Genomic DNA, 25,425 nt, shown 5'->3' on the forward strand with positions numbered 1-25,425 from the left:
TCAAGCCATGTAATTTGGGCCTGTTTGTAATGTTGATGCTAATGATGCAGTTTGTTGATGATATTTGAAAGGCTCCCCCTTTTAGGCAGAGTCACACAATGATAACTTTCTCATACATCTGTCATTGTGTGCTGCATCTCAAAGCAGCACTTCATTTATTATTATGCCCTCAAACTGCAAGGGCTGGTCTGGTCCATGCTTCAATTGCTCACTCTCATAACTATAGAACTTGCATAATAGTTTCATAGTACCCAGAGAGCAATCAGTCACTTAATCAATTTTAAAGGTACCGTATGTAAGATTTAGGGAGATTGAGTAGCAGAAATGAAATATAAAATACAAAACCATGTTTTCATTAATGTACACTCACTGACCACTTTATTAGTATTTCAGAAACTGCTGATCTACTGGGATTTTCACGCTCAATCATCTCTAGGGTTGACAGAGAACGGTCCGAAAAAGAGGAAATATCCAGTGAGCGGTCAGTTGTGTGGACGAAAATGCCTTGTTGATGTGAGAGGTCAGAGGAGAATGGGCAGACTGGGTCCAGCTGATAACTACCGGTGCTGGCTAACCATTTTGTGTTGTGAAAAGTTTGAAAATCCAAATTTTGACAGAGGATAATACTCATTATTTATTATCCTCCTCATCAAAAGAGTGAAAACATGAAGGCCACAAGTGGTTCTACTACACTCTTGGAAAGGGAGAGGTGAGGGAGGGGTGAAGGACGGGTGTTCTATTGGTTGCAATCTACAGCAGCCTCACCGGTAGATGTCAATAAATGTTACACACAGCAATCAACATCAAACCGTCAGTGTCAACTTCACTGCATCAACGTTCTAATCAAATGATGATTCTTTATTTTATATTTATTACCCTGAATTAATACTGTAAACATTAAACACTACCGCAATCATTTTTCAACCTTTTAAAACACGGCATGGTGGCTGTCGCCTCACAGCAAGAAGGGTGTGGGTTCGATTCCCCGGCCGGGTGATCAGGGTCCTCTCTGTGTGGAGTTTGCATGTTCTCCCAGTGTCTGCGTGGGTTTCCTCCCACAGTCTGAAGACATCCTGTCAGGGCATTTGGACATGCTAAATTGCTGACAGACTGTATCTGTCTGCCCTGCGATGGACTAGCGACCTATCCAGTGTGTATCCTGCCTTCCGCCTGATGGCCGATGGGATGGGCTCCAGCTCCCTCCGCGGCCCAGGAGAAGCAGCTTAGAAGATGTGTGCTTTATTTACAGCAAGGATCACGTCTTAAAAAGCCAGCTGAAACAAATCGCTTTGGTACAACACAAAGAACGTCAGACAAAATGTTACTTTAATCAGATTTAATAATTAACGTGGTTATGAACGCCAGGTGGCTAGCTAGATCTCATTTGTCCTTGGGTGCCCTGAACAAGCAATAGCAAAAATTCAAGCTGTGGCTATGATTACATCCATCATGTGATCTTGCAGTCTGTTATAAATCAATGTTTATTCACCATTATTACTGCCAACATTAGGAGCCGGAAACTCAGGGTCAATTATAATATTGAAAAAATGGAGATACTTGTTTTTTTTTTTTTTGGTCCAGTGGAAATGCTCTAAAATTGCTTGGCATAAAAAAATAATTCCATTGACTTACATTAAAGGTAAAGAACATTTTTGTCTTCTCCTGTAAAATTACCACTTTGGAGATATTTGTTTTTCTTTGAACAGTGATGACATTTTCAAGCGTCGTTGTGGCCAATTTTAAGAGCTGGTGACTTTTATTGCGAGTTTAATGTTAATACAATGTTGACATAAAAAAATCCGTTCTGTCCAGCACGGTTTGGTGGTTTTATCTGCTCACACACACCTGATCTGTTCAATGCCATGTGTAGCGTGTGTGTTTGAGTAGGGCAATTACCAAACCATGCAGGACACTGGCCCTCCTGGACCCCTGCTTTACCTACTAAATAACATTGACCTCACCATGGCAGACGTCATATGCAATCATTAAATCACGTGACAGATTTTAACAAATATCACAGTTAGTTCCATCCTCGCAATGTGATTGGCTGAGAAGTGACCAAACCCATCTTTAAGTATCGCTCCGCTTTATTTACCCATAATGAAGCAAAGACAACCAGTCATTAAAACGGTGACAGTCGCAACTTTATTAAAAATAACAAGCCTGTCAAGAACTACAGCAAGAGATGCAGATCAGTGACAACTTTCCCGTTTTAATCAACTCTTACCTCTAAACCACACCCGACTGTCAGAGCCCTATTTTTACATTTTTGACACATCGCCTCATGTGGATGTTTCACCTTAAATACTGCGGTTAATGCTGTATGTTTATAGTGTATCTGCAGTGGAATCTTCCGTTGCACAGTAATGAACAACCCTGTAAGACATAACATACGAAATCATTTACTATCATGAATTCTGTTCCCTATATTAGTGTTCTAGTATACAGCAATCAACAGTTTCCAAATGCACCATATAGGGATAAGGAGGCCATTTGGTACATAGTGGTAGTCAATATATTTTATCTTGACCTGAAGACTTGATGTTTCCTTTGTAGAGTTCTTGAAGGATTTTCAGTCCTTAATTTAGTAGCCTTTCAGTTGCGCTGTGTCAGAGCTGCTTTTTTAAATTAATTTGTGTTATAATTGCCCCAAAATCTAAGAATACAAATGAATAACTGATGTAATCTGTTGTATAATCTTAATAATCACTCAAGGTACTGCTGAACCATAAAATACTGGCTTCGGTCTGGTGCTATAGATCAGCCCACCAGGACCAAAGCATCTCACGGTACAGCACTCCCTCTCATGTTATTGCGTAAATGTAACTGTAATGCGACTGTTACCAGTAACTGTCATGACTGATGTTATAATGTTTGATGTCATGTTTATAACAATTTACATTACATGCTCATTTTTCTAAACGTACTCTAGTCAGCCGTCATGACTTCAAACATTATGACATCTGTCATGACGCTACTGGTAGCACTAACTTGCTGTTATATTACTTCTATCATGGCAACTCAAGACAGCAAGACAGCATATGACATCTGTTATGACATATTCATAGCACAGTTAAGTTAGTGTTATGCAGTAGGGTTCAAGTAAAGCATGACCGTCTAGTGCACTAAAGCTGTTCTGCATTCTCAGTGATGCTGCAGAGAGAAAGGAAGAAATTCCCCAGCAAAAGACAATAAACTCCTCCGCAGCAGGACTAGAAGCCGACTTGGGGTGTGGACTTGGAAACAGCACTATGTATGACACATTCTCTTCATGTATTGTGTTCAAATGACTTAATAACATATTCTGGGTGTGGCTTGGGAGTGTGCAAATGAAGTCTTACTTCAGAAAAGTTCTTAGACACTTTCTCATAATATTTTCACCCTGCCCATGTGAGTGTGTGTGTGTGTGTGTGGCCTTGTGTTATATGTGTGTACAGTACTGTTCAAAAATCATTTGACATAGTAGCCTAATAGATCAGTTCAGTTGTCACTGAGGCAGTGTAGATTGAAATGTTACAAAATGGACAAAATAAACATGGTTTATTCCCAATTTAAACTATTTTGGGAACATCTACTTACAGAATTTTGTTGTCACAAAATACTATTAATAGATATTTCATCAGCAAAATATGGTCACTGTTTTTCAATTTTTCAATTATTATGGAACCATCTACCACTAATCTTCAAATGTATTGATTTATACAGCTTTCTACAAACAGTTTATAACTTAGATTATTAGCAGAGATTTTATACATGTCTCTGCACGCTGACTGGTTTTATATTAATGAAAACAGTGACTCGAGTCTTTTGAACCGTAAGAAGTGTTTCTTCAAATTAAGCACGAGATTTCTCCACTTTTAAAAGCCCTTGACTGTAAAAGTTCAAACTGGAGCGCTGGAGAACAATAGTCTCAAAACACTGGGCCTTCTTTTCCTCAACAAGGAGTTCCACCAAGAATCCAGAGCAGCCATCAGACATGAAAAATGAACAACATAAACCATGGCAGAGAACAGTGCAATCTTAGTCTAGCGTGATATCTGCGAGAGGATGTTTGGTCTGGCCTTGTGGAAGAATTTTAATGTTCACACATTAAAGGGGTGTGGCGTTACAGTGGAGAGAGATGTTCTGAGATCATGCAATAAATGTGGATAGTTGCTGATCATATCGGACTCAAAATAATGGGATCCACCATGCCGTTCCTCAAAAGAGCTGAAGAGACAAATCCCTAGTGAGTATCTGAGCAATGAAAAATGAAGCTAAATATGAAATGCTGAGACCATTGCTCAGAGCAGGGGCTGGTGATATAACTGTAATAATAGTGTAATAATACCGCAGAAGTTAAAGAAGCACTACAGAAGACTTTCTTTGCTTTGTTAAAACTGAAAGAAGTAGCTGATTTTACTACTGAGACAGAAAAAAAACATGCTAAAATATGAGTCACCCTGTAAAGCCTGACATACTAATTTGAAAGTCAGAGGTGTCAGATTGGATTTCGCTGGAGTTTTTCGGACCATGTCATACATTTTTATTTATTAAAGTCAAACATTCGGGCTCAAAAAGAAAGTTCAGCTTGATGTGTCTGAAATGCAAATACGATCAATATTATTCTTGATGACTATAGTAGGTTATTCAGTGACGTCTCTGGAAGACACGTCCCTCGCCAAATTTTGAGTTCTCATATCCGCTCTTGGGGTTCAAAGCATAACCAGCATTATAAAGTGTTCTTCTGCACATTGCATGCGATTACAAACTTCCACCAGAGAGGTCTCCAAATCCCCAAATCTTGGTTGGGGGGTTGGGGGTGGGTGCTGGACGGGTGTAGGCCTTGACCCTGCCCTGGGGTGGAGGGGGATGTCTGGCCTGCCACCTCTGCTGAGGAAACACTGTAATCAGACTTGTTCTTTGTACTCAAATGGTTTGACTGAATAAGATGAAGCAGTTTAAACTTCATGAGAAACAATAACATGTTTTATATTTTTCCTGGACAGGCAACCAGAAACCTGGGCAATCCAGGGAAGTCCTGGCCAGGTGGCAAATGAATGAAAACACACCCAACATCTAAAAATTGGGGGTCTTCTAATCGCTTCACTGATTCTATTGAATGGCTCCCACAGCTATCATGTCAGGTATGTTTTCTTTCTCCATCTACTGTGCTGGTCAATCCGGGCTAGGAAAACTATGCACAACACTGACTCAGCAACAGCGAAAAGCAACACTCACCACACAACAGGTTTGGTTTCAGCTTTCTGTCACTCCCACACCAGTCACATGGCTTTGCTGTCTCTGACAGGAGTTTTTATTGGCTAACACATGTCAGTTAATCAGAATCAAACCAGTACTGTGCTGTACGCCATTGACTGGATCTGTAACCTGCTCACTAAGCTAACATTAGGTTTGCTAGTACACCACAGGTTCAAACACAACAACAGCTTTAATTTTGCCTTGTTGTCCCTCCAGTCTTCACTCCCTCCGATATACATCTGTTCAATTTCTTGTTAACACAAATAGCTAATCAGCCAATCACATGGCCATAACTCAATGCATTTAGGCATGTAGAGGTGGTCAAGACAACTTGCTGAAGTGCAGACCGAGCATCAGAACGGGGAAGAAAGGGGATTTAAGTGACTTTGAACGTGGCGTGGTTGTTGGTGCCAGACGGGCTGGTCTGAGTATTTCAGAAACTGCTGATCTACTGGGATTTTCACACTCAACCATCTCTAGGGTTTACAGAGAACGGTCCGAAAAAGAGGAAATATCCAGTGAGCGGTCAGTTGTGTGGATGAAAATGCCTTGTTGATGTGAGAGGTCAGAGGAGAATGGGCAGACTGGTTCCAGATGATAGAAAGGCAACAGGAACTCAAATAACCAACCAAAATCTCTGAGGAACGTTTCCAACACCTTGTTGAAAGTGTGCCATGAAGAATTAAGACAGTTAAAAGGGAGGTCCAACCTTTTACTAGCAAGGCGTGCCTAATAAAGTGGCCGGGGAGTGTATGACATTATCATCTAAACTTGTGTCAGTGTTTTATCTAGAATCCAACCTGTTCTGTGGTGATCAGAGCTGTTACCATGCTAGTTAAGCTAATACTAACTTGCTCCTCTCTCCTAGTTAGCTGCACCATTTAACATTTACCAATTGTTGGTAGATAGATGGTTTTACATTTATTGCATGACGGATTGAAAGTCAAGCTCAGTAGTCAGTTATTTGACCATGTAAGCAAAAGGAACTTTTTATTTGACTGTTTTTGATTTTGGGGCGGCACGGTGGCGTGGTGGTTAGCACTGTCGCCTCACTGCAAGGAGGGTCTGGGTTCGATTCCCCGGCCGGGTGATCAGGGTCCTCTCTGTGTGGAGTTTGCATGTTCTCCCCGTGTCTGCGTGAGTTTCCTCCAGGTTCTCTGGTTTACCCCCACAGTCCAAAGACATGCAGTCAGGCCAATTGGACATGCTAAATTGCCCCTGGGTGTGTCTGTCTGTCTGCCCTGCGATGGACTGGCGACCTGTCCAGGGTGTATCCTGCCTTCTGCCCGATGACCGCTGGGATAGGCTCCAGCACCCCCCCCCCGCGACCCTGATAGAGAAGCGGCTTAGAGGATGGATGGATGGATGTTTTTGATTTTGAACCAAGGGTTAAGACGGCACAACAAGCAGAGTAAACTCTTTGATGTCACATTACTTTTATGCTATTTATGAATTTGTATGCATTTTTGTGCATTGGTGAATGGTGTATTACCACATATCATAATAATATTTGGTGATGTTTTGAAGGCAGAGGTGAAATTTGATTTGTAAACATGTATAAAAAATAATATATTATTACACTTAATATATTGATGTCACTAAAAAGTCACTATAAATGTTTTAGGAAAGTACCCCAATAGTGATGTAATGATGCTTGAGAAGAAAAAGAAAGCACACAGCATTATTCAACAAATGATCACAGTACAGTAAAAAAGCACTGAAAACAATTTCAGGACAGGCTAGTGCTTTTTTTGGTTGTTACTGGCAAAATCTAAATGAAACAACAATCTATTTTGGGTTTAATTAGTGTTTTAAATTGTAATTGACGGCTATGGTAATTCATATCTGATGCCTCTTTTGCACCTGAGCTATGTACTTTTTCGACAAACACAAGCCCCTAAAGCGGAGGGGACATGCCCTTACCGCCCAAACCTACAGCAGACATTGCCTCAACAACATTTAATCTAACAGTATGGCACTGACTTTTTCTGCATTTGACTGCAGTTCACAGCAGGCTTCTTCTCCCTTGAAACCGTTATGCTGCCTCCCAAATGGTTTAAATGGTTATAATCTGAACGCTGCCTTGTAAGCTCAGAGAAGTCATCAGTATTCTGCTGACAGTATTATGAAACGCTACCGAACAATTTGCATTATTATCACATTTATATGTTATTTGCTTTTGATCAATGATGTATAGTTTTAATTCTGCTGTTCGGCCTATGCTGAGCCTACCAGATAGTTTATCATGAATGAGTGGAATGAGTCACTCCGAGAAGACTAAATTTGTATTAATTACAGATTCATCTTCTTTGAGAGTAACTGCAGGAAAACTAATATTCTTTTACTCGTGCAGCTTTGAGCAGGGTCGCCTGTAATTGTGGTCCCAATGATGACTGGATCATTTATTTAATGAAGTAGAAATGGTAATAAGCAGCTCGAGTACATTCATTTTTATTGTGGACTTCAGAAAAAAGAGGAGACCCATAGAGTTTGTGATTATAGCGAGGCCAATCAAAATGATCTCTTTTCCTTTTAATGAAGACGGCCGAATGAATTAGGAACCGGTTCCTTGCCGTTCCTCCCTCAGCTCTGTGCGGTTACTCGAGCTGCGGGGAATGTGATGTGAAAGCACTCTTCAAAACTCACTTCATTATTGGACAGACTTTTCTCCCAGCCCCACGATGGCCTTTTCACTATATGAAACAGTCGTACCGGTGGACCTCAGCTGTTTGAGCGTAATTGCGGTATGTATGAGCGCTAACAGATTTTCAGTAGCTGCTTCTCGTTTTTCGGCCTTTATGAATGCACACCCCTCCAACTTAAATGCACCTCTCCACTATTAATACTTCAGCCTTGAATGACAAATAATCAGCCTCTACATTCAGCCACGCACATATTCACTCAGAGGTCAGCAGTACAGCAGCTGGACAAGCTCAGCCTCATTAACGAGTCCGATGATAATCCCTCTCCATGCATCACAAGCCAACATACAGAAACAAACTGCTGTATTCCAGGCCAAATAAACATTTTCAGCCTGTGGAGGGGGGATTGTGCTGAGGGCTAAAAAAACCCTCGCTTTTGGATGTAATGGCGACGGGCCTGGGGAGAGTGTATTAAATGGAAAGCAATGTTATCTGCTCTGCTGAGGGCCAACTAGTGCTGACATGGAGCAGCTGCATACTCAGCCACTTAGCCAGGCAAGTGCATACGTTTTCATTTGCAATATTATTAGAGGCTCAATTCGCCTGTGGTTACTGTCACTGAGAAACAATAAAGGCTCTGCGCCGGTGAAGAGCCAAGTAAAATTTAAAAAACTGAGGATGGAATTAAAGCGATAATTAAATGAACAATCAAATTTGCACTTTTGTGACTTATTTCAAACGTAATTAATGAGCCAAGACACATTTGGGATTTGAAGTTTCTTTAAGTCTTCAGTTTTGCACTGGAGGTGTGAGGCTAATGTATTTAAGAAGTAATGAAAGCATTAAAGTGCAGTTCTAAATCATCACACACCTCAAATTATATGGGGAGGCTAAACTTCTATTAGATGTTAGCTACATAAGCCACAACTGCATTAGGGATAACTGTGTAAATTTGATTTTCGCAGAACAAATAAATGCTTTGCTGTTTTAAATTTCAGCGATTGTTTAAAATATTGGCATAATTAGAGTCAGAACCGTACACAGTGGTGGTGATAGGAACCAGATTTTAGAGAGAGTTTAATGTCTCTAAAAGCTGCTTTATTTAAAGTTATTACATTAAATACAGTGCCTGAGACCTGATTTACAATGGTTTTGAAATAATGGTTTTGGCAAAATGCGTTTGTGTTTCATTTTAGAAATGCATTCATGGCAGAAGAGTACATGCAGGCTGTTGTAAAGCAAAATAGTATCAAAGAAAATATTTTTTTCAGACCATTTTACATAAACCTCTGAAGTTGAGTATCATTCTGTACCTCATGCTCATATTAAGACCTCGTAAATTGACCCTGTGGGCGCCATAAACAAAAATATTCCATGTTTTGTTCTGTGTATATACTCCCAAACTCTGAATGTTACTGGATCCCCTGAATTACAAGGTTGTACATGCTAGCAACAAACTAACACTCCTGCAATTTCACATGAATGTTTCTCTACTATTAAATTATAACACTATATTGTAACACAAGCTACTCAAAGTGTAACCTACTAATCCAAAGCAGATTCCACATTTGATTAATTTAAGTTGCCGGTGTTATGATGTCAGTTCAGTAGTATTAGCTTGCATGTAGCTGTGTCTGTGTTTTGACCCCTTATTGATCTCGTAATTCAGAGAATCAGGTGATGGTCAGGCCCCGATCATCCAATGTGTTTTATGACCGCATGCCCAGAGGCCCAAGCATCTGAACAACTCTTTTGACTCACTATGGGAACTTTACTAGCAATACAGTGAAGCTTGACTAATTTATCATTGTATCACATCTTTCCTCAACATTCACTTTATTTTCTCCTCCAATCCCTGCTTAGCAATTGTTCCTCTGTTCTCCATTACCTTGTCCAAGCTTTAATGTCTTTAGCAGTAAACTAAACTGCTGAAATGTCCTTTGAATTTGAAGCTCCAGATATTTAAAAGATGTGCCTAATGGATCTGTAAAAGAGAGACTTGATGCTTTGACAGAGTAGAGGATGCCCGTTTCCAAAGCCAAACATGCCAGTCTGAGTTCAAGAAAAAAGTTCATTTGGCTTTTTGGCAGTGATCTGTGAATTGTCATCAAAGGTAAGATATAAATTGCAAAAAAGATGGTTTGGGTTTTTTAATTTGCTGGTTTTTTTTCCATCTTTAAGTGCATTTCAGCCATCCAATTTTAATTTATGTCGTTCTCATTGGGGTAAATGTTTTGCTTGTCAAGAGTGGATGCGCTTCATAGGGGAGTGTTGCAGTGGTTGTTGGGTATGTTAAGCTGTGCTCTTGTGAATGTGTGTGAAATCTTGCTACTGGAAAAAATACGTGCTTACACTGGTGTGGTGCCCAACACTGCAGTTAGTATGCGGCCATTGTGGTGCTGCAAAGCCCTCATGTGAACTACTGTGATGTCATGAAAAATTCACTGACCGGTGAAAAAAGTTAGCCAGGTAAGGGTCCACCATATATTGACTATATATTGATAGTCTGAGCCTGGCAAAAGCTTTGGAACAGTTTTGTTTACCAAATATCAGCTTAAAGTTATGAGTTCCTTATTCCATATAAAAACTCAGAAGGCGTGTAGTTCACTGGTCGTTTTGTATAGTAAATAAAATGGCTATATTAGTGTTGTAGACATGGTGACGCCTGGTTTCTAACACCACTGCTGTAAATAAATCTAAGTTTCTCTACAGTGCACTGTTCAACATCAGACCAGTCTGAATGACTCTGTTTACATCTCAGTGATTGAGATATGCAACTTTTTTTTTTAAGTGGTTTAATTCCCCTTTAACCAAGCTGCCTTACAATATATACATTTTATTGAACTTAAGTTCACTAATTAATCAATGTTCTGTTAAGACACTATTGCATGAACTCCAAACATTAGGGCAAAGTTAAAACAGCTATTTTTTGACAGTTAACTCTCAGTTTAAGAAGGCAGAACAAAAAAAACCTTACCAATCAGGCCTTAACTGTTCTGGTCTAGGTCAAACTGTTTTCCATAAATGCTTATGTCAGAGTATAAAACCTCAGCACAAACCCAAATAAGCTTTCTAGAGCTGAGAAAGTGCGAGGCTTGCTGTTGCATGGATCCAAGGGAGTTAACAAAAGCTGGCAATTTGAGTAAGTATGGCTGAAGTTGGCTACGTTCTGCAGGACGGTTTCACCAGACAACTGATCTGTCTAGCTTACAAAACATGGAAAAATAGTCCTGGAAGACAAATTGGCGTGTGCTTCAAAGATGACTGGCCTGTGGAAAAACTCTTTATTATGTCTTATGGGCCTTGCCACTGACCTTTCTTTTCTTTCCAGCACAGCACAAAGAGAAGTAACAGCTGCCCTGCATGCCTCTTTGTCATCCTCATCATCAGCATTCAGCGCAGAGGAGTGTCCGGGCAAACATATCTGATTAGAACAACTTTAGGATTTCTGCCATGTTTGCAAACCTCACCTACCCACTGTGTCTTTCTTGCAGCCTCACACGTAAGGCTTGATTCAGTTGGCGATGAGTTTAAGTGCATTGGGGACTATAATCAAATCTCAAATTCACAGTGACGGGAAGAAGTGACAAAAAGCGGAAGTAAACAAAGGAGTCGCTAACCTAGGATTATGAGCACTGCCTTTAGCTGGTGAATGCTGCTGGGAGCATGAAGAGGCACTTCTCTGAGAAAGTGCTTCTGGCGTGGGATCGGGAGATGAATTGGAACGATTCCAGGTGTTTGTGTACTCCAGAAAATGAAATAATTGTTTACTACATTATTTATATATTTTAAGTTGCTGGTTTGGGTTCTTTACTTTTGGATTGTGTCTTTGAAAGGGAAGCTGTAGGATAGGGAAAGAAATACATCCTTGAAGGGCCCACAACCGCATTTTTCTGCCCATAATTTGAAGTTTAATAAAAATGTATCATTTAAAAGTGTGCATGTCTTATATAAATGAAACTTGTATACATTAAATACTTGTTGATTTCAGCTTATAGTGGATCATCAATGCACTGTTCGACATTAATAGGTAGGAGAAACAATCTAAACAGGGCAGTTTGTTTCCACTTTATCCTGAAAGTTTTGTCGATGCAGCAGTCTCGCAATGTAAGCCTCGGCTAGTGTGATGCAATATCCACAGGGCCACTTTATGAGCTGTAAGCTTTGTGTTCTTTCCCCTGCTGCTCTCCCTTCCATTAGCCATTTACATGAGATAATCAATGAGGAGTGCAGCGGCGAATTCAAATCCAGGCTTTTTCGCATTCTCTTAGGCGCGCATTGTCTTCTTGTGCTGCTGAGAGGCTTTTGGCGGGACTGCGGCAGCCGTGCACGCGTGTGTTTGTGTTTGTCGTGTCTCCACAGAGCCATGTGTAGAAAGTGCCACCCAGATCCTTCCACACAATGACTGCATTGTCTGGTCGAAGGCGGCGGTATTACAGCACGGCCTGTGATTTGTATACAAATGAGCGCCAGCAGATCTGACTTTAGGGCAGCGGCACGGCCGGCGCTGTCCCAAAGCTGGCACGAGGAGCTAGAGACTCCACTGCTACAGCAGGGACTGGATCAGGCTAAGATTTGAATGTCGTCCATTGCTTTTGTCTTCCCTTTTCCCTTTCCTTTCCTTGAGATTTCCTAGCTGCTTGAGCCTGATAGCTACCTGGAATCAGCTTTCTGTCAATAGAGATGGGCAGTACAACACTAGCTGTGTCCGAAACTGTGCCTGTTCACTATACAGTGCACTGTTTTGGGGTTCTGTCGTTTGGTAGTGGTGTTCAAAAACATAGTGCAGTCAAAACAATCCCACAGTGCACCGCAATAAGTAGTGTACGACTAATGTACCACAGGGGATAGGGGATACCCATAACGCACTGCGTTGTTTGTTTTGATGAATCACACACTCCTCTGACTAGGATTTTCTAGGGCAGTGTCTTCACAGATCTCTCTTTAAACGTGTTAGAGATGTTAGTAAGCTCTTCTCATGGACTTGTGGCACGATGCTTATTGTGTTTGTGCACAGTAATGAGCAAACCCATATGACATGTCAGAAAAAGTTTACAGCCATCACAATCTCAGTTCCCTATAACAGTGGCTGTGTTTACATGCAAATAGTTTTGCCAATCTGATGAATACATTCCGCTTACAGATGTGTGTGATGATTTACAGAGGTGTTTATATGCCCACTCTATTCAACAATCTGATGGAAAATCATCGTTTGCATGCGCAAAATAACTCGATCCAAAATGACGCCCATGCGTGAAGTACGTTACCAAGACAGTCTCTGCAGACCAGTTTCTGCTTCCGACTTGTTGAATGTTCTAAACTTTCGCTATGATGCGACGCACATGCGCAAAATGTTCTTACGCGTTCCGGTTAGAAATATAATCGGATACAGTCGTTTACATGGCTACTATTCTTCTATTTAATGGATGGCTGAGACGTTCCCGCTACACTATACCAACCAGATAGATGCAATGGCATAGCTAGACCAACACTAAGCTCTGACAGGAGAAGTGGTGTGGTGGTTTAGTTTTAAAATGCTATAGTACAAAAACCTTTTGTATAGTCTTTAAAAGAAAAGAGTACAAAATGTTTAGAATGTTTAAATAATTATATTAAATATTAAGTTAGGGAGTTAAATTGTACAGTTAGACTGCAAGTTGGTTACTGTATAGTATCTATCTATCTATCTATCTATCTATCTATCTATCTATCTATCTATCTATCTATCTATCTATCTATCTATCTATCTATCTATCTATCTACAAGTTTCTCTTCTATTGCATATGCAGTATTATTGGGAACAGGAAAGGAATGCTGGTAGGAACAAAACGTTCCAAGCGTAGATGCTGGGGATCTCAGACTGCTATGTGTACAACTGGTCTGAGGAATTAGTTTGAACCAGCCATTTTGCTTGCCGCATCACCAGGTCACACTTAATTTGCTTGAAGTTGAGAAAATCTCAACTTGATGTCACTCGACTCTGCCGCTTGCTGCTAAAGCGCGGCTACAAATTGCCTACTTACATAGAAAATGTTGGTTGTCTGTCACTTGTTAATTCATGTGATTGGTATGTCTGGCTGCAGGGAGTGTGCTAGTCTGTTTTGATTGTTGTGAGCTTCATGCCAATAGAAGCACACACAAAACACTCCCAGAAGTTCTACATTCACGGAAATATAACACTGCAGGAACATTCTGCTTTTCAAACTGGGCCACATTGATTTTGGTAGAGTTAGAAGACACTTAGTTTGAAGCCAAATGCATGTAGAGAATCTAAAGGAAGAACTGGCAGTAGAAAACAACCACTTAAAAAGAAGCTGTGGATGATACACAACCCTAACCACCACTGACACACTAACCAGTCAATGTCCACCACTGACACACTAACCAGTCAATATCCACCACTGACACACTAACCAGTCAATATCCACCACTGACACACTAACCAGTCAATGTCCACTACTGACACACTAACCAGTCAATATCCACCACTGACACACTAACCAGTCAATGTCCACCACTGACACACTAACCAGTCAATGTCCACCACTGACACACTAACCAGTCAATATCCACTACTGACACACTAACCAGTCAATATTCACCACTGACACACTAACCAGTCAATATCCACCACTGACACACTAACCAGTCAATATTCACCACTGACACACTAACCAGTCAATATCCACCACTGACACACTAACCAGTCAATATCCACCACTGACACACTAACCAGTCAATATTCACAACTGACACACTAACCAGTCAATATCCACCACTGACACACCAACCAGTCAATATCCACCACTGACACACTAACCAGTCAATATCCACCACTGACACACTAACCACTCAATATTCACCACTGACACACTAACAAGTCAATATCCACCACTGACACACTAACCACTCAATATTCACCACTGACACACTAACCAGTCAATATCCACCACAGACACACTAACCAGTCAATATCCACTACTGACACACTAACCAGTCAATATCCACTACTGACACACTAACCAGTCAATAACCACCACTGACACACTAACCAGTCAATATCCACCACTGACACACTAACCAGTCAGTATCCACCACTGACACACTAACCAGTCAATATCCACCACTGACACACTAACCAGTCAGTATCCACCACTGACACACTAACCAGTCAATGTCCACCACTGACACACTAACCAGTCAATATCCACCACTGACGCACTGACCAGTCAGTATCCACCACTGACGCACTAACCAGTCAATATTCACCACTGACACACTAACCAGTCAATATTCACCACTGACACACTAACCAGTCAATATTCACCACTGACACACTAACCAGTCAATATTCACCACTGACGCACTGACCAGTCAATATCCACCACTGACGCACTGACCAGTCAATATTCACCACTGACACACTAACCAGTCAATATCCACCACTGACACACTGACCAGCCAGTATCCACCACTGACACACTGACCAGCCAGTATACACCACTGACACACTGACCAGCCAGTATCCACCACTGACACACTAACCAGTCAATATCCACCACTAACACACTGACCAGTCAATATCCACCACTGATGCACTATCCAGTCCATATTCACCACTGACACACTAACCAGTCAATATCCACCACTGACACACTAACCAGTCAGTAATCACCACTGACCAGTCACTATCCACCACTGACACACTAACCAGTCAATATCCACCACTGACACACTAACCATTCGAGTACCAGACCAAGCATTAGCGTTGGGGTCCCTGTGGTGGCCAATCACATTTCTGTGGGGGCTGGACTGCTGGTATGCACACTGGGCATTTGAACACTCTGTTGCTAAGCACTATTACTATTGAGATTCAAAATGATTAATTATTAACAAACATGCTGCTGCTAGCAAAACAAGCTAAATTAAAGGAAGCTGCTATTTGTTATGATCATTTTCATTTGTGAAATCAAACAGTTCAGGTTAATCATTGACTACTGTTATGATGTAGGCTGACCACTCAAGCTGAACTTTTTCAAGGGTCGCCTGGAGTGCTCTGCGCAGAAGACCGCTGTGGAGGGTGTATAAAACGCGAGGTGGAAAGCACTGTTGCGGGAAAAATTGCCTCAGGCCACAAAAACAAATAGGATGTGAATCCCTCCTTACACCACTTACAGAAAGCCTGTCTGATTCCTCCTTCCCATTCCTTCTTAATTTAAACTAGCACTATTGTTGGTGCATTTATGTTCATAAACCTTAAAAAACGAACTATTATGATGTGACCTGAAAATGTCTTTAAATATCATTATTTGTGCCGTATTTCCCATGCATATCTCTAAAAAGAGACAAGGCTTTTCTCTTTGGCTGCATCCACATTACAGAATTGAAGTGGCACAAATTAGATTTTTTGACAAAAATCTGATTTTTTTTCTGAGCTGTGTGAACAGAGAAATTAGATTTTTTTTTTCAAATTAGATTTGAGGCACTTTCTTATGTGATTAGATTTCACTACACTGAATAGATATCTGATACCTGACCACTTGAACATATTGAGAACAATCAGATCAGAAAAACGAAATCAGGATTGAGCAACAGGGCTTGTAATGTGAACAGAGTATAGGTTTTCTAATGCACCAGCATGTGGTGGAGCACTGTGAGAAAGAACTCAAACCGATCAATGACCATTCTGCTGAATGTGGTTGAGCCTGTTTTGTTGTTGCTGCTAAGTAAAGTGCCGGCATACATAAGCGAGTGTGGAAATTGATTGAATAGTTTGATCAGAAAATGCGATCGGCCATATGATATTAATGTTGTAACGTTGAATGGAAAACCCCCTTTTCAACTCCTTCTTGCAACATTTGCTGGCTGTGTCCTGCAGATCATCAAGGATTAAGTGTGACTTGAAAGATATCACAAAAAAATACTGGCCAAAGTCTTTCAGTGCTGTTTCTAAGATTCTGTGCAAACATCTCACTGCATTATGAATTCAGTAGTTCTGTCTTCTGTTATTCTCTCCCTTTAGAGTCACAATCAGTTCAAATAATTCTGCCTCCAGGATAAGCTTCAGCTTTGTTCTCGACAGCTTGTCCTTCAAAAGAAAATTATATGGCATAAAAAAGTAATCAAACTATCCGCTGAGATTCTGCACCCCTGGGTTAAAGGCGGATGGAGAGAATATCATGTTTTAGTGCTGAAATAAGATGGAGGCAGTATGGGGTCTGTTTATAGTTCGGCTGGAATGCCCTGCTGCTGTGGTTGAGAAGAGGCTGTGAAAGTGTCAGTGCGATGACCTCAGCACCCTTCCCCCTCTCTGCTTCCGCCGACCAGAGCGTAGGAGGCGGCCTGGCGGCGTAGGCTGAGGAGCAGGCCGTAATGCTGTAATTAAGGGAGGTGAAGCTCCGCCAGCGCCCTGAGGCCTAGCACCATACAGGGAGGCACTTGTTCTGCAAGCATAACATCAATGCAAGCCGTAAAAGACAGGTGGTAGGTTAAGGGCTTGAATACATCGCGGAAAAAATAAAGCAACAGGTCAGTAATTTAGGGCTTACCATATTGGGGATTTTATTAAAGTTCACAATTTTTGTTTCTCGCCAACTTTGAGATTTTTGTAAATCTCACCATTTTTGGGGTTCCTTAATTTTAAGTTTTTTGTAACAGCTTTGGATTTTCTCATGCTCTATAATTTAGGATTCTTCAGCATTAAGATTTTTAATCTCAACTCATCTCATCACTTCAGGGCTCTCCAGTTTTCAGATTCTTTAAAACTCACCAATTTGGGGGATTTTTTTGGGGGGGTTAATCATCTTCAACATTTTTGTAAACCTTGCCATTTTTGGGATCTTCAACTTTGTGATTTTCTTAAGCTCATTTGTTTTGGGCTCTTCAATTTTGAGATTTTTGTAAAGCTCGCCATTTTTGGGGTTCTACAACTTTGGGATTTTTAAAAATCTCACCATTTTTGGGGTTCTACAACTTTGGGATTTTTAAAAATCTCACCATTTTTGGGGTTCTACAACTTTGGGATTTTTAAAAATATCACCATTTTTTTTTGGACCTCATTGGACTTGGGCTCTTCAATTTTTGTTTCTCACCAACTTTGAGATTTTTGTAAATCTCACCATTTTTGGGGTTCTACAACTTTGGGATTTTTAAAAATCTCACCATTTTTGGGGTTCTACAACTTTGGGATTTTTAAAAATCTCACCATTTTTGGGGTTATTCAACTTTGGGGTTTTTAAAAATCTCAGCATTTTTGGGGTTATTCAACTTTGAGATTTTTAAAAATCTCACCATTTTTTTGGGACCTCATTGGACTTGGGTTCTTCAATTTTTGTTTCTCACCAACTTTGAGATTTTTGTCAATCTCATCATTTTTGGGGTTTCTTAATTTTAAGTTTTTTGTAACAGCTTTGGATTTTCTCATGCTCTATAATTTAGGATTCTTCAGCATTAAGATTTTTCATCTCATCTCATCTCATCACTTCAGGGCTTTCCAGTTTTTCAGATTCTGTAAAACTCACCAATTTTGGGGATTTTTTTAAGCTCACTTTTTTGGGTTCTTCAATTTTTGGGGTTAATCATATTCGATATTTTTGTAAACCTTGCCATTTTTTTGGAGTTCTTCAACTTTGGGATTTTCTTACACATTTGTTTTGGACTCTTCAATTTGTGTGTCTCACCAACTTTGAGATTTTTGTAAAACTCTTTTTTTAATTTTTGGGTTCTTCAACTTTGAGATTTGTTTACAGCTCACCATTTTTGGGTTCTTCAAGTTTTCTTAGTCTTAAGAAACCTCACCATTTTTGGAGCTATTTTGTGCTTTTCTGGAAAATAGCTTCCCAAGCCGGAATTCCCCAACCATTGTTATTCTTTTCGTTGAGAGATGGTCTTTGTCAGAAAGATGAACGTGTCTGGCACTAAAATGTCTCTGAGAGCCACGACCCTACCTTAAGCTCAGTGTAAACAGTGGAAATGAAGACAGGGCTGGAACTCGCTGCCGTCCAGCGGTTTGCCATTCAGAAATTTGTTTCAGCCTCCATACACATCATATTAATCTCCGTCACTTCATTTCCACACGTAAACACTGAATTCCCAGCCTACCTGTTAAGTGAGTTAACACCGCGCAGGCCGGTCGCTGCTCTCCGGGCAGCAGGGCAGCAGAGCGGCAGTCTTTGGCTGAATATGGTGCTCCTCCACATACGGCGCTGTGCCTCAGCTCCGCTGCGGGGCGCCGAGGAGATCCACCTCCTCACCAGCACCCCTCACCACGCAACAAGTGCAAAGAAGAGGAGCTCTGAGCGACAAACCCAGGCCGGAGTCCTGCAGAGCGGAGCCTCTCAAAACCAGGACTGAGACTATAAAGCGGCGATTAAGTCACTGTGAGGTTATTGGACCACGTGTGATTCAGGTGTGATTGAAGGCGCTTCTATTCTCTCTCTCCCTCCTGCAATTCAGAGAATCTGGAATGGAAAAAAAATTCAATGCAGTCGAATTAACACTGAATTAAACTTGGTCATGAGGATCAGCCGGTCCACTTAGAGGACTGTAATTACCTGGGAGGGGATAGATTACTTAATGACGGGCCTGGGCTCCTACGGGCAATAACAGTCCGCTTTTCACGATGAGGCTCCAGCTCAGAGACTATAACCGTCAGCTGGCGATGCTTAGAGAGTGTAATGTTGATAATCGACCAACTAAGCGCTAGACAGATGAAATGAATAGATATCAAAACAATAACACAAATGCATCATCATCGAATTTCATTGCAGTCATCGTTATTGATGTTTTATGCGTCATCTTCAAAGTATCATCGTATGATTATACTTGCATACTGTTTTCCTTTCGCTTGCTGATCAGTCTACTAACAGCTCTCTCTCTCTCTCTCTCTCTCATCCGCCAGCTACCTTTATTAATTGAATTATGTCAAGGTTAGAGGCGGAGTTTCACACCGTTTGACCACGCCCCTTTTCCGAAACAGGACCAATCGCGTTGCTCTGCCTCCGCTCGCAGCCGAATCCACGCTTGCGTTTTCCACCGTCGGCTGCCATTGGCCTCACCTTCTCCCACACGGAGTGAAGAAAAAAAAAAAAACACACACACACCTCCGCATGGAATAAGGAAAGCCGCGCGCCTTCCTCGGCTCATCCCTCGTTATTCCTCAGTGGAATGGTGGCAGTGGGTTTGTGGCTGTGTTTGTCTGCCGTCAGTCCGCCTCGCTCATGTTGTCCCTCAGGCGAAGGGACTCCTCCTCCCCGCCTCATCCGTGACACCCCAGCGCAGCGCTGAGCTGAGGAACGAGACGAGGCTCTCTCTCCGGGCAGCTCCGAGGAGACGCGCCGCAAACAAACAGCACCGCAGTCCACCTCACCACACCCCTCACCACCACCACCCCCCCCCCCGGAGATGCCGGTTTAAAAGTTCCCCGAAAACGCCGACAAAGGAGCCGTTTTTACTTCTTCTCCTCAGAAATCCTCGGACTAACCTTGCTGCGAGCGGAGCGGCGACGAGTTGAAAATATCCAGAGAGAGAGAGAGAGAGAGAGAGAGAGGAGGAGGGAGAGAGAGAGAGGGGGGAGAGAGAGAGAGAGAGAGAGAGAGAGAGAGAGAGAGAAGGAACACCGCCGAGGAAAAGAAAGAAACGGGCTGCTCGAACTGACACTTGCTCTGTTAAGCGCAGTTTCTGGGGGCAGAGCTCGGGTTTTGCGCTTGAACACGGTCTGCATGCGCGTTCTCGGACTGTCGGCGTGGGGAACGTGTGGAGCTCCAGTCAAGTTCCAGCGCAGGAGCGACGTTTGAAGTCACACAGAGCCGCGGACAGTGCGAGCCAGAGCCGGTTACTGCGCTCCGAGCTTTCGCGCCCCAGTAAAATAACAGCCCCGCTGATTTTACGGGCGAAGTAAACGCGCGGACAGTTTCGCGTTCCTTCTGCTGCATGCCCGCCTTGTTTCTGAGGACGGTGTAAATGAAAGTGAACTGAGGGCTGAGAGCGTGAAGCTGACCAGCCCGTGATAGCCGCGCTCTCTCCCCCCCGCCAGCCAAGAGGAAACGACAGAGCCCCAACTTTCGCCGTAGTGATGCTGCAAGTGGAAATGATCATATTCGTCTGCCTGATCCTTTGGATGTGTGTATTTAGCCAAGAGCCGAGCTCCAAGGTGATGGCCGACCGCTACGCCGTCTACTGGAACCGAACCAACCCCAGGTAAGGAGGGCTCGACCCAGCCAGCCGGCTCTGAGCTTCAGCTTTGGGGAAAAGGTCAGCGCGCGATGTTGGCTAGGCACTTTGCGCAGGTCAAACTTTTACATGGCAGTGAACCGGGCTACGTGCGCGTTTGTGAGAGAGGGTGCAGCTCCGTGCTTTGCCCACCCGCCTCACAGCACTGCGGGCGGGCGGCTGGACGGCGGGTTCGCACGCTCCGCATCACGGGTGAACCTGGCCAGTGGCGGCCGAAATGTTGCTCACGATTAAAGACGAAAAAAGAATCTGCTCTCATTCATTCATCAGCTCGTAACGCGAGAGTCCGGGCGCCGCTAACGCGCTTAATCGACGTCATAATAATATTCATAATAAAGAGTCAGATATTAAGACCCAGGGAAGAAAGTGAGGTGGGCCAGCGCGGTTAAGGTGAAGCCCCCCGGCTGTCTGGCGAAGCACCGACGCGCAGACGGATTCATCCGCGTTCAAGTTCGTCTGAACATGGAAACGCACTTTCCGAATGTTCTCTTAGAAAAATAGTCCTCGACACACTTTATCTCCCCTTAACCAAACTTTTAAAATTTAATTCATAATCCATGTGTTTTGTTTTTTTTTAATTATTATTATTTTTTTCCCCAGTTATTCCTTTTCCTCTCTTTCTCGAATTGGAGGCTGTCAAGCTGTTAGTGTTGGGCTCGCTTTGCGTTAAATACGTGTGTAGGGCTTATTAGGCCTGTGCTGTTTCTGGGCCTGTATGCTGGAAAAGAGTTTAGCTGCTTCACACTTTCCACGCGTGACTGAGAATAGCAGCCCAGTGGAAGGTGCTTTTTCTGTGATAACTTTTATAGCCTGCATTGAGCTGCATCATCCCGTTTACTGAGTACGAGCACAAGCCCTGACCGAGAAATTCATTTAAATAATATTAACATCCAACACGGCTCCTCTTTATCTACTGTAGCTTAGTTCAGCAGTCAGTCTGTGTGAGACACCGTACAGTGGAAGCCCCGGATGAAACGCTTGCGTATGGGCCGTAGTGGGCCCTGTTAGTGACCCCTGACCAGGAGTAATAGTGTTGAAATGTTGACATAATTTGCCAAATTGTGCTAGATGAACAGTTTCGGTGAAGTTGAGGACGAGACAGTAATTTAGTGAAAGACACTCACTCAACATATAACTAAAGTGTCTGGGACGCTGAATTGAATACAGAATAGTTTGCTAATTTCATATGTCGGTTACTAAAGTAGACTTTTTGGCATTAGTCTTGGCTTTCAGGTTGATTAGAAATACTTTTCGAGCGCTTTCTGAAGTTACTTTTAAGAACTTTTGGCTATGGAATTATAATGAGAAGTTGATCTGACATTTTTTCTTCTTCTTCTTCTTCAAGGTGTCCAAACAGAAACCTTCTCCAAAAATGTCGAATTTAAAAATGTTATTTTGTTTCTTTATTTCAAGTTTCAAACGTTGCCGCCCTCTGCGTTTGTGGCCTGTGTAGGAGCTCTCCGTATAGAGTTTAATGGTCAGAATGTCTCCCTCGGTTTGAGCGCGGTGTTTATTTATGTGCCACTTTGTTCAAACAGAGTAACGCGAAGTCAGGTTTAATCTGATCTGTTATGCTGATAGACACACTTTCATTACAGCCCATGTTTTTCAGCTGAGTTGACTGGCGGTTCTGTTGAGAAAAAAACAATTTGCTCCAGATGTGCTGACAAGTAGAGTAGCTTACTGAAAAAGCAAAGTTACGGGATGAAGAGAAGATATATTACACACGAGGCATGGCATGTAATCTTTTACGGAAGTATCGATAGTTCAGAGATGGTCTTTTGCTAAACTTTTGACCTCTTCCTAGCTAAGAGAAATCAGTTGTTTCCCCGAGACTAGCCTGTTTTAGCTTGTGCTTTATGCCTGGGGAAAGGAAGCAGCCTCGCAAAGAGGACACGCTGCCGCCTTAGTGCCTTTCTTTATGTAGGCTGTGTCAGTGCTGGCTGTTTTCAGCCCTCTGGGTGATACCGGGTCAGATATAGGAGTGAACATGGAGCCTGGAATTTTCACCTGAGATTACGTTCCCGAATGCCCGATTTTGTGCATATGTATGAACCTTATGCTGTCTGCTTGGAGACCCTCCAATGTAGGTCAGACACTTGGCACTCCACAGTGCCGTAAAAACACGGAAAGCGCAGTTGATTTTTATAATAGTGATAAAAATTTGTTTAGTCGCTGAATCATTTGTGGCTGATTTTGGCAGCTTTCACTGTTTTAAGCTATTTATGAAGCTGCTCGCTCATATTAGACCTAGTGCTAGGAGATATAGTCCAATATCGGAGATGCATCACAGCATAACTGTGTCAAATGCTATTTGCTTTAGTATAATAAAGTTAATGAACTCATGGTTGCTAAGTCTCTTTGATAAAAGAGCGTCTTTTTGAAACACCCAGCTTGATTGGCTTGTTTTGTTGAGGTTGCTGTCTCAACATTAGAGCCCTGTACAGTGTTGTGAGTGTTAACCAGAGAGAAAGCAGGTTGGTGTTGCCCAGCAAAAGCTTTCATTCTCTATCAATAATGCCAAAACTAAAAATTTCTATTATTTTGACACAAGGTACCGGTATGCAGCTTTAGGCGTCTAACTAAAACCATCTTTTCCCCATCCTCACCTTGTTGGCACTTTCCAGGTGCACACTTTTTACCTGCTCACACCTCAGCTGGAGACCCGATTCGCTAACCACTTAATTACTCATCTGATTCCCGCGGTGATTCAGGCGATTCAAAATGGCCATAATGAAGGGCCTCAGTTCTTTCCATGCTTAAGACGCTCAGTGGTCCCGCTGGCAAGGTGGGATGCAAACGGGTGCAATCTCTCCCCTACCCTCCTTCAACAGACGCTGTGCCGCTCTCTCTGCCTTTCCCAACACCATGCTGGGCTGAGAAAACGAATGACTACAGTGAGATACTTCAGGAGCCCCTGTTTCTGCTCTTCTGGCTGCGTTCCCCCCGGCACTGAACACCAAAGCACAGGGGTCATACATTCACAAGACGGAAACCCGACATGGGTTCGGCCGTAACGCGATAGCGAGGTTACTCACGAGAATGCTCCATGATGAAGCAGTAAAAAATGCGCTCCTTTATGGTAAAAGCAAATACTTTGTGTAAAGTGTATTTATATGAGGACTAAAGATGGATTATTTTCTTTTTTCAAACTGTGGCCGTCGTGCAGTTCAGCAAAGAGAGTTTCGAGACGTCTCGTATCGAAAACCCAATGCATTTAAAATGCAGTTCAGGTGTTTTTGTAGGCGACCTGACCTGACTCGTAACAAGCCATTAATGTGCTCTTCTATTGTGGCAAATGTGAATAATTGCAGTGCGTTTTTATGGTGACTGAAGACTGAAAACCTGTTATATAATACTGTCCGAAAAGGTGATGTCTTTTTTTTTTTTATTATTATTTTAGAGTGGAGGTTGGCTCTTCTGAGGCACGGAGTTGATTCCATTCAGCTCGCTTGTTGGTTTTGTGCAGGTGTGCTGACCTGAGCTCATGAGAATGTTCCATGATAAACCAGCAAAAATGTCTTCTCATTTTCTGGCACATGGAAATACTTGCAAGGCATTTATATGACAATTCGAAACAGACACAGGAAAAATATGCTTTCAGCCCATTAACGGTTTGCTTTTAAAACCGTGTAAATGTAAAAGTGTAATTTAGAGATGCCTGCTGTTAAAATTTGCTTCTTTAGAGGTGGAAAGTTTGAGGTGACCTGAAATGTCAGTGCCGTCGCTCCTGAAAATAGTTTATGAGGAACCAGCAAAGTGTGAGCTTAGTTTGGAGTAAATGTGAATAATTATATTATCTCTGAATGTCTGACTGAAGATAAAACAAGTACAAGTACATTTTTAACACACCAACGGTTCATTTAAAAAAAAAAAAAGAAACATTTATGCAGAATTGCAAAGGAAATTCTGCTGTATAGACATGTTTTTGGATTCTAGACTGGAGGCTGGAAGAAACAGGATCTTTTGAAATACAAAGTTAATTCTGTTCAGCTTGACGTTGCTTCTGTATAGATGATCTGCTGACTTTCCACTGCACCCTGTGCCATGCTTTACACTGGCAGGCTGCTCCATTTCGCTACCACCTACTCTCCTATAGCCCGTAGGAAAGCACAAGGATAAATGAAAGCTCTCTGAACTCACCGCAGTCCAGAATAATGACTAAACTGGCACGTAGTGGTGAACCTTGACCAGCCAACCCCGAACGCTTACTCTTAACTTAGAGCCAACTTCTAACAGAAGTGGCGACTGTTGGCCAAAGCAAAGAGCAGCCACGAAGCTGAAGGACGTAACGCATGTAGAGGCTTTATAT

The 25,425-nt window shown here is 42.2% G+C and overlaps 1 protein-coding gene and 1 long non-coding RNA gene across 4 annotated transcripts in view; one reads left to right on the forward strand and one right to left on the reverse strand.

Moving 5' to 3' along the window:
- LOC119262667 overlaps positions 1–20,335 on the reverse strand; it is a 37,919-nt gene extending 17,584 nt beyond the window's left edge. Inside the window, exons 1-3 of one of the 2 annotated variants that reach the window (XR_005129803.1) lie at positions 19,436–20,335; positions 18,984–19,342; positions 3,526–4,869 (exon numbers count right to left, since the gene is read on the reverse strand). This is a non-coding gene — a long non-coding RNA (uncharacterized LOC119262667). Of the gene's footprint in view, positions 1–3,525; positions 4,870–18,983; positions 19,343–19,435 lie in introns of those variants that run through there. The other variant, XR_005129804.1, reaches the window with a different exon arrangement.
- A 620-nt stretch (positions 20,336–20,955) lies between these two features.
- The window catches only part of efna5b (ephrin-A5b), a 124,437-nt gene continuing 119,967 nt past the window's right edge, over positions 20,956–25,425 (forward strand). For both annotated transcript variants that reach the window (XM_017702744.2, XM_017702745.2), the window contains exon 1: positions 20,956–21,080. In XM_017702744.2, coding sequence (XP_017558233.1) covers positions 20,956–21,080 — 125 coding nt within the window. The remainder of the gene's footprint in view (positions 21,081–25,425) is intronic.

The sequence above is a fragment of the Pygocentrus nattereri genome, chromosome 28 (assembly GCF_015220715.1).
Source record: "Pygocentrus nattereri isolate fPygNat1 chromosome 28, fPygNat1.pri, whole genome shotgun sequence".
NCBI lineage: Eukaryota > Metazoa > Chordata > Actinopteri > Characiformes > Serrasalmidae > Pygocentrus > Pygocentrus nattereri.